Source organism: Pituophis catenifer, unplaced genomic scaffold (assembly GCF_029215685.1).
Source record: "Pituophis catenifer annectens isolate HBS135680 unplaced genomic scaffold, rPitCat1.0.hap2 SCAF_1, whole genome shotgun sequence".
NCBI lineage: Eukaryota > Metazoa > Chordata > Lepidosauria > Squamata > Colubridae > Pituophis > Pituophis catenifer.
In genome coordinates, this window is record NW_027256881.1 from 286,327,012 (window position 1) to 286,341,163 (window position 14,152).

At 37.2% G+C, this 14,152-nt stretch overlaps 1 protein-coding gene across 3 annotated transcripts; it reads left to right on the forward strand.

The window, feature by feature from the left end:
* Nucleotides 1–1,341: 1,341 nt before the first annotated feature.
* On the forward strand, nt 1,342–13,890 carry EMC7 (ER membrane protein complex subunit 7). Of its 3 annotated transcripts, none has more exons than XR_011600188.1 (6): nt 1,342–1,664; nt 4,639–4,758; nt 6,213–6,351; nt 8,459–8,539; nt 10,558–10,910; nt 13,675–13,890. XR_011600188.1 is itself a non-coding variant. In XM_070940205.1 (5 exons), exons 1-5 carry the CDS (start codon nt 1,429–1,431, stop codon nt 10,708–10,710), a joined length of 729 nt encoding a protein of 242 aa, XP_070796306.1. In that variant the 5' UTR covers nt 1,342–1,428; the 3' UTR covers nt 10,711–13,890. The 3 variants fall into 3 exon arrangements, 1 of the variants encoding a protein (XP_070796306.1); XR_011600189.1 differs by having other exon boundaries at nt 10,558–10,905; XM_070940205.1 differs by having other exon boundaries at nt 10,558–13,890.
* The last annotated feature ends 262 nt before the right edge of the window (nt 13,891–14,152 follow it).

A 14,152-nucleotide genomic window follows, 5' to 3' on the forward strand; every position in this document is an offset into this window, starting at 1 on the left:
TTTTGTGCTGATTGGTAACGCTTTGTGATACACACCTAAGCTCTTACTTTGAAAGCTTTTTTAAAAGTCTTGTCCAGTAAAATTTGTTCCTCTTCCATTGTATCTTTTAAACAGAAACTAGAGAGAGACAGACACTCTTAAAATTAACTTTGGGATTGTCAGGGCATTTATTAATCCCATGTTTGGCCCTGGGACTAATTATCCTGGTTTAATTAGAGGAGATGAATCGTGGCTCCTTGTTTGCAATATTCCGAAAAAGAAACGCGAAGGAAGGTTTCTAATAAAACTCATTTATTTGTTATAAAGAAAATAAAACACCTCACTAACTAAGAAAAGTTAATTGCTACATTTTTGAAAGTAATTCTTGCCGGCTATCTCAGCCAGACCTTGCTGGAAAGAGAACAAAGGAAAGAGTGGGTGAAGCAAGTGAAGGAATGTGGGTAGATACGGAAACACGTAGCTTACTGATAAGAAGTTGGCAAGCTACGGAGAGTCTTGACAGTCCAGAAATGATGAGTTCAGCTGGTAAATAAAATAACGCAGTGACGGATCCATTTCAGATTTTTTTAGCAACGACTGAGATGAGAAACAAGGCCACACCCAAACTATTCATCAATAGTCAAGTTTCTGCAACCTAGTCCTATTGGTGAAAGTAGAATAAAATTTTATAGTGCAACATTTTTATATATCAGATAGTGAATCAGACCATTAAATAAAGTGCGGTACCTTGTTAATAACCTAAGAAATATGAATCTACAAATGAAACTATTAAATATCTATTACCTTTGCAATGGTCTCTGGTCTATCTGTACTCTCTATATAGGTTGATATTTAGAGGAAGCATAGTTGCTTCATCAACAATTCACATACATTTTGAGAATTTCCCGTGAAAAACCTTCGATAGTCTGCTGCAACCCTCTACAAGGACACATACATTACATTTGCACAAACTCTAAAAAAATAATACATTTTGTATTAATATTGTTAGAAGGGACTGGAGATGTTTCAAACTTTAAAAAAAAAACTTGTTAGTGTCAGTTGCTGAAAAATGAAACTAATTAGCATTTCCACTCGGGTGGCTCACGGAGATGTTTATCCTGATTCTTCGAATAGGGTAGGGTGAACTTTTGTCGAATCACAGTAATATAGCCTCGTCTGGCAACAATTTACTAGCAATCCAAGGCTAATTTCCACGCCCCCCTCGGGGAAAAAAAAATGCTAGAAGGAACCGGAAGTCCGGAGTTTCAGAGTTGAGGATAAGAACCGGGCATTTTCCTTATTTGTCACGTGAACACACGCAGCGCCGGCCCGTCGAAAGGCGCATTCCGGTCGCTTGGCGCATGCGCCGGTAAGGTTAAGAAAGAAAGAAAAAAAAAAAAAGCCTCCTTCCGCTTGTTCGTTATCCCGGTATCTCGCGCAAGAGCTATCATGGCGGCCGGACTTTTTGGTCTGCTCGGGACGGTCTTCTTCCTGGCGGCGACGTTTCAGTTCCCCTCACGTTCGTGGGCTTCAGAAACGCCCGGCGGCGGTGGCGGGGATGCTCTTGGCGCCGGTGAGAGGTTTAAGATCGAGGGTCGCGCGGTAGTGCCGGGAGTGAAGCCCCAAGATTGGATTGCGGGCGCCCGAGTGCTGGTGGACGGGGAGGAGCACGTCGGCTTCCTCAAGTGAGTAGCAATCGCGGTGGCGGTAACCGTCGACACTCTCCCAGCCCGGCTCTGCGGACCCCCTCTGGGGTGCTTGTTGGGGGGTAAGGGGGGGGCTTCCGCTTCGTTCCGGACCACGTCGAGAACTTGCTTATTAATTCGCTTTGGATCCTTGCGTCTCTTCGGGAAAACCCCTAAATTAAACTCCTAAAGGCTAAATTGGGCAACCACAAAAAGGGCATTTTTTTAAAAAAAAATATTTATTAATGTATTTATTAATTTCGGAAGCGGAATGACCGTCCTAGGCGAAGACGGGTCTCTTATCAGTCCAACAGTCTTCCCTCAGGGTTAACACCGCCGTCGCCTTAAACCAGAAAAGAAAAGAAAAATACTAAGCAAGTTTTGCACTTAATACCTGAGGGAAAGACTACCAGAAGCCCCCACAATGCTAATTGAAGACATTGACGACGCTAGCGAGATACTGCTCTGGTGTTGTCAAGTAAACAATGTAGTTTGGTCCGTGGAGTCAAGCTTGTGTCGAGGGAGGTTTTGCCTTCAGAGGTTGTAGATGAGATTTTGAATTCTGAATTGGCCCTGAGGAGAGACGGGTTCAAATGGATCCTTTAGCTTTTGGGAAGTTCAGGGGATGACTTTGGCCCCGTCACTCCTCCCAACCAATCCTAATCGGCAGCATTGATGTGGACAAAAGTTGGAGTAGGGTGTTTCTAAAGGAAAGGCATGATATAAATTATAACACAATTTAAAGCTTCCTGACTCACTAGACAAAGGCAAAAACATCTTTCGTCATTACTGTTTTATTCTGTCTTAAAATCTTGATGCCAGAGAATAGGCTGAGGGGAACGCTGGTCTGGATTAGATCAAGGCAGATTGGCCAGGACAGATTTTAAAGCATATTTATTGTGTCACACTGTGTTGGGATTGAGTTGTTGCTTGGGAAGATCACAATCAGTTTTTTTCTAAATGTATTTGGCCTGGCAAAGCAATACCTCTCAATCTTTACAGTCGGTTTTCTGCTCTGAGGAAGAATAAGCTGCTCAATTTCAGATGTCCTTGTGTTTCTGATCTTCAGATATAAGTTTACACACACACACACACACACACACAGTTGTTTGAAAATGTTAATTACCAACATATTTTAGAGTACATCTTTATTAAAACTTGAACATACAATTTCATGCCTCCAACCATTATGGGTTTTTTTCTTAATGGTAAATCAGAATTGAACCTAGAAGTGGTAAATATCAAAAATTGAATTAGTTACATTATTGTGGTATCCGTAAACACTATATTGATGGGGAAGTTGTTCTTGCTTTCTCCCTATGCTCCTCCCAGAAGGGCAGTTGCCTTTATGGGGTGCATTTTAAGAAAGTAACCCAATGTCTCTTATTAGAGTTTGTAAGATAATTTATCTTCTGTATTGAAATAGTCTGTGTTGAAATGCTAACACAACTTTTCATATTACACTAATGAATTCCTGCAGATTAGACATACATGCACACAGAATCAAGTTGCCTCTGATGTTGACAAATGAATATATTCCAATGTATGGTTGACCAAGATTTCATTACATGTAAAGTAATGTACATCAGAGCAAAACCTCCTAACTTTACAGGTGCTCTGGTAAAGCCTAATGTCTATCCAGTGTTTAGAATCCTAGTGGTTAGTTCAGTGAAGATGTTGGCTGAAATGTACAATATCTATCAACATTGCAATGTCATTGTACAAGTCTGTAATGCTTCTATATCTACAATACTATGTACTGCTCTGTTCATATTAGAAAAGTAACAGCAGGAAAAATGCAGAAGTTGCCAATCAAAATGATTTGGGGACTCAAATACCTTCCATGCTAGAAAAGAATAATACATTTGTAATTTTAGCTTGGAAAAAGAAAGTGGACAGATTTATTATAAACTGTGCAGAGAATTTTGCTATTTCATTTATTAAATTTTATTTAATTTTATAAAATATTAATATTTTTCTCTCTTAAAACAGTGGGACCAGGGGTCATCCAGTCAAGCTAATTGGAAGGAATGCTGTATATAATTGCAGATAACCCAACCCTCAAAATGTCAACCAAAATACCATCAAAAATGGCATTATCCGCAGATAAACCAACTTTCTAATTTTTAACTGCAGGAATCTGCAAGCTTTATAAAATTGTATAATTTTAAGGCCATCACAGGCTTTAAACATTTGAGTTCTGATCTGCAAATAATTTAAGCCCAATTTTGTGGGTATGATGTCAGATTTATCGTGATGCAGTAGGCCTGTTTTTATGATCTTTTACAGCCATTATGACTAGTAAATTTGTCCACACATTTTTATTTTCTTTTAAATGTCAGTTCACTTTAATTAAAAATGTAGAGTAGCTTAGAAATTTAAGGAATAAATACATTTTCTGAATTTTATACTTAAATATATTTAAGTACAATCTGCCAATCATATTCATTCAATGACTCCAATTTATTGGGTGGGCAAGCAAAAATATTCTTCCTCTTAACTTTTTCCATGCCATGTTACTTTACTTTACTTGCCTTTTATTTCCTAAGCAAAAAAAAAAAACCATATTGGAAACAATATACTTCATTTGTTTTTATACATAAATCCAACAGGTCTATAAGATAAATATACTTTGTATACAACATATTAGTGATTTTTACAGTTTGTCTCAGGCCAAGTGGTTCTGCTGAGATAGAAACTAGAACGTTTTATCTTGTATTCATAACTGCCCTGCTATACCAGTTCACTGTCACTTGTTATTAATGAAGAACATTGTAGTACATATATGTTGTCAGGAATTATAATCTTATTGTCTTAACGCAGAGTCTAATGCTCTGAAATGTAACTCTAAACTATGGCTAGTTTGTCTGATTAAGCAAAACTTTTCTTGTGGTATGAAATCTAAAATTATTGGGTTATCTCTGAAAACATTCTGTGATAGAGTTATATGTTTGGCTCTTTTCTATTTTATCAGGACAGATGGAAGCTTTGTGGTTCATGATATTCCTTCTGGATCATATGTTGTTGAAGTTATATCTCCAGCTTACAAATTCGAACCAGTACGAGTAGATATTACTTCAAGAGGAAAAATGAGGTGAATTGTTCAAAATTTCATATTGCAACATCAATATATTTTGTAAATTATGAGATGAAAAGCTTCACTTTAATATCTGCATACACAATCATATTACATTTGGAAAGACTTTCAAGAAATTAAGATCTAGTGAGTCAAAAATCCAAATGGACCATTTTGTGTTCATTTTTTATTGGGATAAAATATTTGTTAATGAACAGTGTAATAATGTAATATATGCTTGTTTCAGTTAGTAAAGTAAGCAGTAAATTAATTTCTCTGGCTTATACAAGCCAGAGAATATACAATATACAAATCAAGCCATTTGGCTTATGAAACTTGGTTTGATTGAATATGATTGAATGTGTAAACACGTCATTGACTTATTTAATAATGATTAAAACAAATTACTGCATTATGTTTACACAGACATAATTTTATTGCTAAGAATGTGTTGATAGGCATATTGTAATTACATAAGCAATTTGAACTTACCTTGCATATATCAATGTTACCTGTATATATTTAAAAAGAAATAAAACCTAGCTTTAATACGTGGATTTCTGAAAACTACAGTTTTTAATATTACGTATGAATTTGTTATGATTTGGTTGACTTATAGTGATATCTGGTACAATATCTCCATAGGTGAAATTGCAGTGTTAGTTAAACCATTCTCAAACTTCTCTTGCATTAATAAATTGTAGGAAAAGCCCCAGAGTTTAGAAAATGTAAATCCATATAGGTAGTCTTTATTTACTGTCCATTTGTTGGAGCAACAATTCCAAATTATTATGATGCTGAACACAGGGATTTCAGGTGTTGCAATGTTCCCATGGTCACATGAACATAATTTGGGCCCAGCTGCATTTATGACGGCCTTTGGATGGCAACCTACCAATTACTACCAATGGCCTTGCTTTGTCACAAGTGTGGTGGCAGAATACAAGGTGGCTAAAAGGGTAGAGATAAGGAAATAGGTGGGGGGGGGAGAGTTTAAGAGGAGGCAGTCCCATATTTTACCAAATCTCAGGGCTGGTAGGGACCAAGCTGAAAGTAGAATGAGGGTGGGTTTTTGGGTAACAACTGATAAGAATTGGTAAACAACAGCAGCTAAGACTGGGATTGCCATCACTAAGCAATGCAGTGGTATGACATTATGCTTTACGACTTTTAACCTAGCGATAGAAATTCTGGTTCCAATTCAAAGGCTACCTTTATAGTGAATTTCTGGATGAGTTTGTAGCAACTCTATATAGTTGCTACCAAATAAAAATAATAAAATTATCTAATAAAATTATTAGATTGCTGTCCTAAGAACATTTACCTGCAAATAAGCAGCATTTAATCTAATTGTAGGCTCTTGAGTGCGGAAATGCATTGAGGTACGCAGCTTACATTGTCACAGGATACTGTGTAGAGGCATTGATAAAATTGAAAAATCTATAGAACACACTTTTATTTTTTTAATTCAGAGCAAGATATGTGAATTATATCAAAACATCAGAAGTTGTTCGATTGCCATATCCTCTTCAAATGAAATCTTCTGGGCCTCCTTCATATTTTATAAAGAGAGAGTCTTGGGGATGGACAGACTTTTTAATGAACCCCATGGTATGTATGGAATTGTGTAAACATCAACAAGTTTACCAGATTATTCTTCGATTTATAGAAATTACATATTAAACAAGTTTTAGCTTTTATATTCTATTGTGCATTTTAATTATTGCGTATTTTAATTATTCAGAATTTTAGGTTGTCCTGAGAAATCTCAAGGGTGCTATGTATGAAATATAAACAAAAGCATATATTTTTTGTACGCATGGAGTAGATATATTCAACTTCAGATAAGCATGAGAGGAGACCTGGCTTTGTAACCAAAGCATCCTCGATAGGATGGGCGACCACCAGGAGAGGTCAGGAGGGGACAAGGGGATGGCAAAAGGCAGCAGGGCTGCTGGTGGCCAAACTGCTAAGGCAGCATTTACCCTCACTTGCTCTCATTATAATCTTCCTTCCTTCCCTCCCTCCGTTCTTTTTCCTTCCCTCTTCATTCTTCCTTTCTTCTTCCTTCCCCTCTTTCCTTCTTTTTCCTTCCTTGCTCTATTTCCCCTCTGTCCTTGTCCTGTTTTCCCCACTGGAAATAGCTGTTTGCAACACACAAGGCGGGGATACTTTCCTAAGAGCTCACAATTCAAGAATACCAATGTGCACATGAGGTATCTCAGGATGGAGAAGGCCATGGGGGGGTAGGGCTAGTGATAGAACAGGTCCTCAAGGCCTCCCCAACCCACTAAGATACCTCATGTTTATCCCTCCCTTCCTGCCACAAGGACTCACTTACCTTGCAAATGTCTGTCTCCTCTCTTTGTTTCTCTGTTGCTTTGTCTTTGCTTTGAGGAAGAGGGAGGAGATTTGGCTGGGAAATGTTTTTCGTGCCGAGAATGGACACTCCTGGGTGCTATAATATCACGCAGATTCAGGCACCCATCATCTTTCGCAGAATCAGGCACCCAGAAACTTTCATTCTCCGCGCAAAAAGCGTTTGCCGGTCTCTTACTCCTCCCTTTCCCCCTCTTTCCACTTAACTACTTAATGGAGCACGCTTGCATGCTAATGAGGTGAGACAGAGAGAGCAAGAGAGCAATCCAATTGGGGGGGGGAAGAGAGAGAGTGATCTGTACAGGGCACCCAAGCTGCTGCCCGCGGTGCAAGTGATAAAAGCCACTTGAACAGCAAGGCGGGGTGGTGGTGGAGTATGAAGCAAGGCAGGGTGTGTGGAGCTGCCCCCCCTCGCCCAGCACCGGCTTACCTGAGCGGCCCGCCAGCCAGGTACTGAAGCACCGCAACTACCGCTGCAAAGAGACAGAGACGGGGGGGGCTCTCCAAACTGTGTGTGTGTGAGAGAGAGAGAGAGCGCGTGATCCCTGCTTTAGTTGGAGCATTCAAGCTGCTGGCAGCAGCGGGGGAGGGGGGTAGAGCCAACTGAGCAGCCTCCTCGTCCTCCCCACTCAAGCAGTGCAAGTTCTATGGGACAGCAGGGCCTCTCGTTTCTCCCCTGGCACAGCGAACTCCAACTTCAGTTGGGGCATTTAAGCTGCTGGCGGCAGCAGCCACCTAATGGTTACTCCCTCTCCAACCAGCCAGCACCGCCTGACCTGCTCCTTGCCGGCTGGCGCAAAGCCTCGCTGTTCTTCCCGTCCTCCCTGCCCAAGCGGCAACGGGCTCCACAGGACAGGGTCTCATTCCTGCCCCAGCACAGCGAACTCTGGCGGGCTCAATGTGGGTGTGAAAGGCCTGGCCCCGCAATGCTTCCTCACTCAGTTGAAGGCTTCGTTCAGCCTTCAAACAGTAAGGCTGGCCCACATAAGTGAGCAGTGCACCATGGCCACGGACAGCATTGGTTCCTGCACCCTTCCGATTCCAATTGTTTTAGCTCATCTCGCATCTCTATAATCCCAAGAGATTTGTAATTTCAGTGGTTACTTAAGACACATTTGATAAATGTAACTTAGGTTGGTAGTTTCCTTTTTTCAGTCTTAAGGAATTGTATGAAGCTGTGTCTTGAATATTTCTGATCATCATAATTTGTTGTGAAAGGTTCAATACAGGTAATCCTTGACTTACAAACACAATTGAGCCCAAAATTTCTGTTGTTAAGTGAAACATTTGTTAAGTGATTAACAAATTTGATGACCTTTTGATTTTTTTTCTGTTTAAGGTTATGATGATGATCCTTCCATTGCTAATCTTTGTATTATTACCCAAAGTTGTCAATACAAGTGATCCTGACATGAGGCGGGTGAGTAAGTTTGCAAAAGTGAAAACTGCAAATATTGAATCAAGATATAGGTATAGGTATAGATACAGATATATAATATACAGAATCAGGAATATAGATATAATAGTGAGCTTTTGGTTTATTGCTATAATTGAAATATAGTGCTGAGCTAAAAACTTCAACAATGCAAAACAAATGGAAATTATTACTGGAAAGTAGGGTTTAAGACATAAAAGGAGATTAGTTTTTTTCATGTTTTATTTGCATTCCCCAAACAGCTTATGAAATATAGGATGAGCTTAAAGAGAATGGAGTCAGTATCATGTGATGATATGACATTTAGTTATAGGACCTGTATGGCTGCCTTTCTCATAAAATGATTTGTGGGCTGCTCACCAACCAACCTATGAAGCTTACCTGAAAAAAAAAATACCCTTCCCCCAGGTACCTGCCTAACCTGTCTTTTAGTTAAACCCCCACATGAAACGCAAATGTGATAAAGCTGTTGTGCTTGAGAATGCATATACTAGATAATCTTAATTTCAACAGTTTTGTGTTCCCCACCTACACAAAACAGGGCTGTGGAGTCGGGAGATAAATGTTACGACTCCGACTCCACAGTTTTTTGTACTTCCGACTCCGACTCCCCGACTCCGACTCCTCTGTATTAATATACGAATGTATTTTAATGAAGTCATTAATTATAACTTTTTGTGAATTGGGACATTTAAACTTGCTTTTTTTTTAATTCCAATCTAAATTTAGTAGGAGTTGGAGTCGGTGCATTGTTTTCCGACTCCGACTCCAGGTACCCAAAATTTCCTCCGACTCCGACTCCACAGCACTGACACAAAATACCGTGGGGTGCTCTGAATCTCAAAGTCAAATCAAGAAAACATCCCCTTGAGAGAATCAATCCCCTCTCATTTCATGATTGAATGGGAAATCTTCAAAAACAGGTTTATTTTCCATGTGGGTTTATCCCATATTTCATTAAAGCTTATTTGGAGGATGTTAGCAAAGGCATTTGCTGCCTAAACTTTCTTCTGCTCCTATTAGGAATTAGCATACTCTTTTTTTGTATATGGGAGCTCTAGTAAACATTGTTATTTAAAGCAAAGTCCTGGACAGATCTATGGCTAGCTGAGCATGCATGCTCTTTGACTTGATTTCTTGAACTGCTCTGATATTAGATCAAGAGCTCTTTTGTATTCACTGTAGCAAATTGTTTAGTACAGATTTCTAATAAAAAAATTTTTAACTAACTGGTTAAAAGGAATTCAGTTTCTGTGTTTAATATAAGTTTCTAAAACTTTCTGCCACATAATGCTGTCATTCTCCTTCTCTTTGTCATTATGATTTCAGCAAGAATGCCCATACTTTTGATAAATTCACATTAATAGGAAGTTGTAGTATGATATTTCTTACATTATTTTAATTCATTGTCCTTTCACCATGCATTATGCCGAATAGCGGAGGGCTAGAACAAAATGGAGACTCAAGGTGTTTACTAAATCTTCTATATTTAGTGGTGCTTACTGTGTGCCTTTGACTGCTGCTTCTGGGATTCAGTTGATTTTAATTTTTATTTCCTCTGAATTATCTCTGTCTTCAGTAGTTCTTTACAGGTATCAAGTTATTTTCAAGTTACTCCTATTACACTCTAGTCTAGATCCTAAAATGTCCTAATAGTCAAATATGCTTGGATGATATCTCTCTGCTCATTTGTTTGAAGAAAACCTATAAGAAAAAAATTCTTAAAATTGAGATTTTTCAGTTTTTCAAAATGTATAAGAATCAATATTGTCCTGTAAGACTACTTTAGACATGTTTTTAAGCTTTTTTGCTTTTAGTAGTTTCTTTCCTATATATATGTAACAATTTTCTTTTAAGTTCTTCACACTGGCTGAATAGAGGAGTCTGTAGTGGGGATATGTGGTAGAGAGCAAATGCAACCTGTAAAAATTCACATTATATTCTTTAATATATAATTTAGAAATGGTTTTCTCTTATACTTTCCTCTGTTTGTATGTATTTAGGAAATGGAGCAATCCATGAATATGTTGAATTCTAACCATGAGCTGCCTGATGTGTCAGAGTTCATGACAAGACTTTTCTCTTCAAAATCTTCCAGCAAGTCTACTGGCAGTAGCAGTAAAATAGGAAAAAGTGGTGCAGGAAAAAGGAGGTAGTTGTTTCTTTTCCTGGAACCACAATTTGCACAACTCTGTGATGTGTTATCATCTGGATGTTCTATGAAAGAACAGAAAGCCACTACTGTAACCTTAATTCAGTTTGAATTTTGAAAGGATACAACTGTAGCTTTTTAATCTATTTAAGTATCTTGTTCTTGAAATACCCGGGAGCATCACTTCTGTCTAAAATATGTAAGGTCAGTACTGATGATAATTTAACTCCTTTGTAGAAATGACATTAAAAAATTTAAATTATGTGCAATATATTAATTATTCTTAAACAATACATCACTGTAAATAATTTGATTTTAAGAAATAGAAAACATTCTTTAATAATGGCAATGGTATAATTGTGCATTTCTTAATATTCCACACAATGAATTGCTACGCTTTTTCTGGAAAAAGTATTTTTTTCATCAGTTGCAGATGTTTTCTTCCAGAATCTTAGTTCAACTTCCTGTTTGATTCATTCCCAAATTTCTTTGATATTTTTTCCTATGGAATGCTTTATTTCTCATTATTTAAGCCTTATTTAGGAAAAGTCCCAATGATAAACACATGTGCCTCTATTAATCTTACTTTTAAAAAGAATTCCCTGAGTACCTTGTATTGTAAGATTATAAAAGATAATACAGTTCTGTGCTGGTATAAGTAAAAAGAGCCAATTACTTGATATAGTTTGTCACTACAAACTTGTAATACAAGGCTAATGGAATCGGTTTTCATGTTACATCTGAAGAATACACTTGAATAGCAGTTATGTATTGATTGAATACAATATTAATACAGAGCTGATTTATGTAATGATTAGGTTTTAATTCCCTCCCTGTTCTCTATAAAATAACGTAGAAGCTTATATCTATTATATGATTTTTATAGTCAGGATTAGAGAAAGTTTCAGGGAAAACAGTGATGCCTACTTTGTATCTAAGAGAAATAATTTATTCTGGATTTTGTTGTTTTATTGGTAAGTGCAATGCATGATAATTAGACATATTTATTCAAAGCCAAAAGCCACGAGTTTGCCACAGAAACACCTTTGCCCATAGATCTAAGTAGACATCAGCAAAACAATAGTCATTGTCCTTTTATCTCAATTTCAATTCCAGTATCTCTAAGCTTAAGTGTTTTTCAGCCACAGGAAAAAAACATATGGGAGGTATTATTTTGCTAGGAATAGAAATTACTGAATGTTTGTCAAGGGGACGGTGCAGAAACAAAAGCAGATGAAAACCCAGCTTAGTCTTGAATCCAATTTTCTCATTTTAGAGAAAAATTTGGAATAAAGTCATATTCCAAATGTGTTAAATGTGAAAAATACATCATGGCAGCTTACATAGTTTGGTCATGGTGTTACAAAATTAATATATAACTGCCTCTTACAAATTGTTTTAGATATATGGTAGGCTTGTTTATTATTTCAGGGGGGATGGAATGGAAATTTGGTCTCTTGCATGCAGTTTGTAGCTTGTTAAATTGAGATTTCACATAATCAAACACTTGTACTTCTCTCAGGGCTGAAAAGTTTTCCATACAGTTATATGATAACAAAAACATAGTTCTATTAATTTATTATTATTAATTTGCAGGCAATTATTAACTTATTGCCTGCAAATTAGATATCCATTTCTTTCATCTTCAATGTCAAAGCCCTGTGGAGAGATCCCATGCAATTTTTTTCTTCAAAATGATGCACAGTCATTTTTCAATATCTCTTAGGTGTTTGATAAATCCACTGAACAACAGTTCTATCTTATCTTTATCCAACTTGGCATCTGTTGTCCAATTCAGGAACTGCTTACAAGTTAGCTAACAGTTATTTCAGTTTAAGTAGAGAAATGGTAGATATTCTAATGATTCCATATATGAAGAAGTTGGTTTGGGATTATCCAGCCTCAAACTGAAAGAGATGTTATGGACTGAAACACAGTTGTTCTGAACAGAAGTAGTTTGGCAGGTAATGGCATGAAAAAGCCAAGGGCCTGAAGAGAGGAAAAATTGGAGGGAAGATCTGAGGTGGACAAACTGGTGGGATTTGTCACTTTGGGAATCTTTTCTTTGCTGCTAAATCCATTACAGTAGGAAACAGGTAAGTAGGCCAATGCTTTTGTGGTGAAGGAAGAAAAGGGAGGGTCCATGAAAATCGAGGCCATCGGGTTGATAACATATGCTGTTCTGGGGGATGGTGAATGGAGAAAGAAGGTGATATATTTTTCTGACTCATATTAAAAATTACAGAATCCCTCACTGTTTGGTTTCTGCTGAACTCCAGCAAATCCAAGGCAGTCTGGTAAAATTTGAAAACAAAATGGTTGGTTCTGGGTTCAAACCAAAATGTAATTCCTGTTTTATTCACACCCTGATACTGAAGTGGTGTTATAGGTGAGAAACTGGAAAAAAATAATTCATGAAATACAAAATATAAAAAGTAGGTTTATACTGTACAAAGAAGTGCTTTGCTTTTTAGCATAAAAGTTGACATGGTGTGGCTGTACTATTACACACAGTTGTGAGGTGGGCAAAAACAAAAGAGGTGATTAAAGCAATTGAAGATGCTATTTTGAGTTTAATTGGAAGCATGTATTCCCAAGAATCTTTTCTTCTTTACCTCTTAGCGGAAAAAGAAAATTACCATATTTTATAATACATAAACCATGTAATATAAAGTGTGAACTAGGCTACCATATAATTTGTTCAAATTATAATCAAAACAAACCATAACTTAGTTTGATTGATCTGAACCTGTGCACCACTGAGAAAGACCTGTGTCAGAAATTATGCTAAACCACAGATTGTTATACCATGCCTTATTTAATAAATTACGATTAACTCAGTTTATGCAACACATTAAGCCCAAATCAAACATGCAATTATGGATTATTGTATTATGTAAACAAAGCAAAAAGATGCTTAAAGTAAAGTGTCCATTTTTCTCCTTTCTTCTATATGGAATCGATCAAGACCCTCCATTTCCATTCAAGCCTTCTCCCTAGTTGTACTCTAATAAAGGAGATCAATTTATTCACAGATATAATCACACATGCAAAAATGGGTTGCTTTCCTTGTCACTGGAAGCACACTAGAAGCTCATCTCAGGACACTTCTCACTTGTGCAACCAAACTTGCATACAAAGCATGCTGTTTCTAACTGGTAATAAATAAATGATTTCAAGCCTTTTTCTGGTGTCCTTGCTTGTTTTTCTAATTCTTCTGATGCTTTAGTTTTTTTTTTTTCCAGTAATCTGATTCCTCACTCCAGATGCTCTTCTATTTTAATTTTCCCATGAATTATTTAATGCCATGTTTATATCTTCTATTTAATTTTATTGCCTTTATTTGATATATGTGCAAACATCAGAAACCAATAATAAAAGACATTGATATGAGGAAAGGCAGACACTCTTAAAATATGTTACATCTTTTCCTTTCCCATTGGGGC

What these genes read in the sequence shown, in the direction of transcription:
- EMC7 (XM_070940205.1), top strand. Translation starts at nt 1,429, where the DNA reads ATGGCGGCCGGACTTTTTGGTCTGCTCGGGACGGTCTTCTTCCTGGCG. An exon ending in GAGCACGTCGGCTTCCTCAA is followed by an intron (nt 1,665 to 4,638) that starts GTGAGTAGCAAT and finishes CTATTTTATCAG; the next exon opens with GACAGATGGAAGCTTTGTGG. An exon ending in ACTTCAAGAGGAAAAATGAG is followed by an intron (nt 4,759 to 6,212) that starts GTGAATTGTTCA and finishes TTTTTAATTCAG; the next exon opens with AGCAAGATATGTGAATTATA.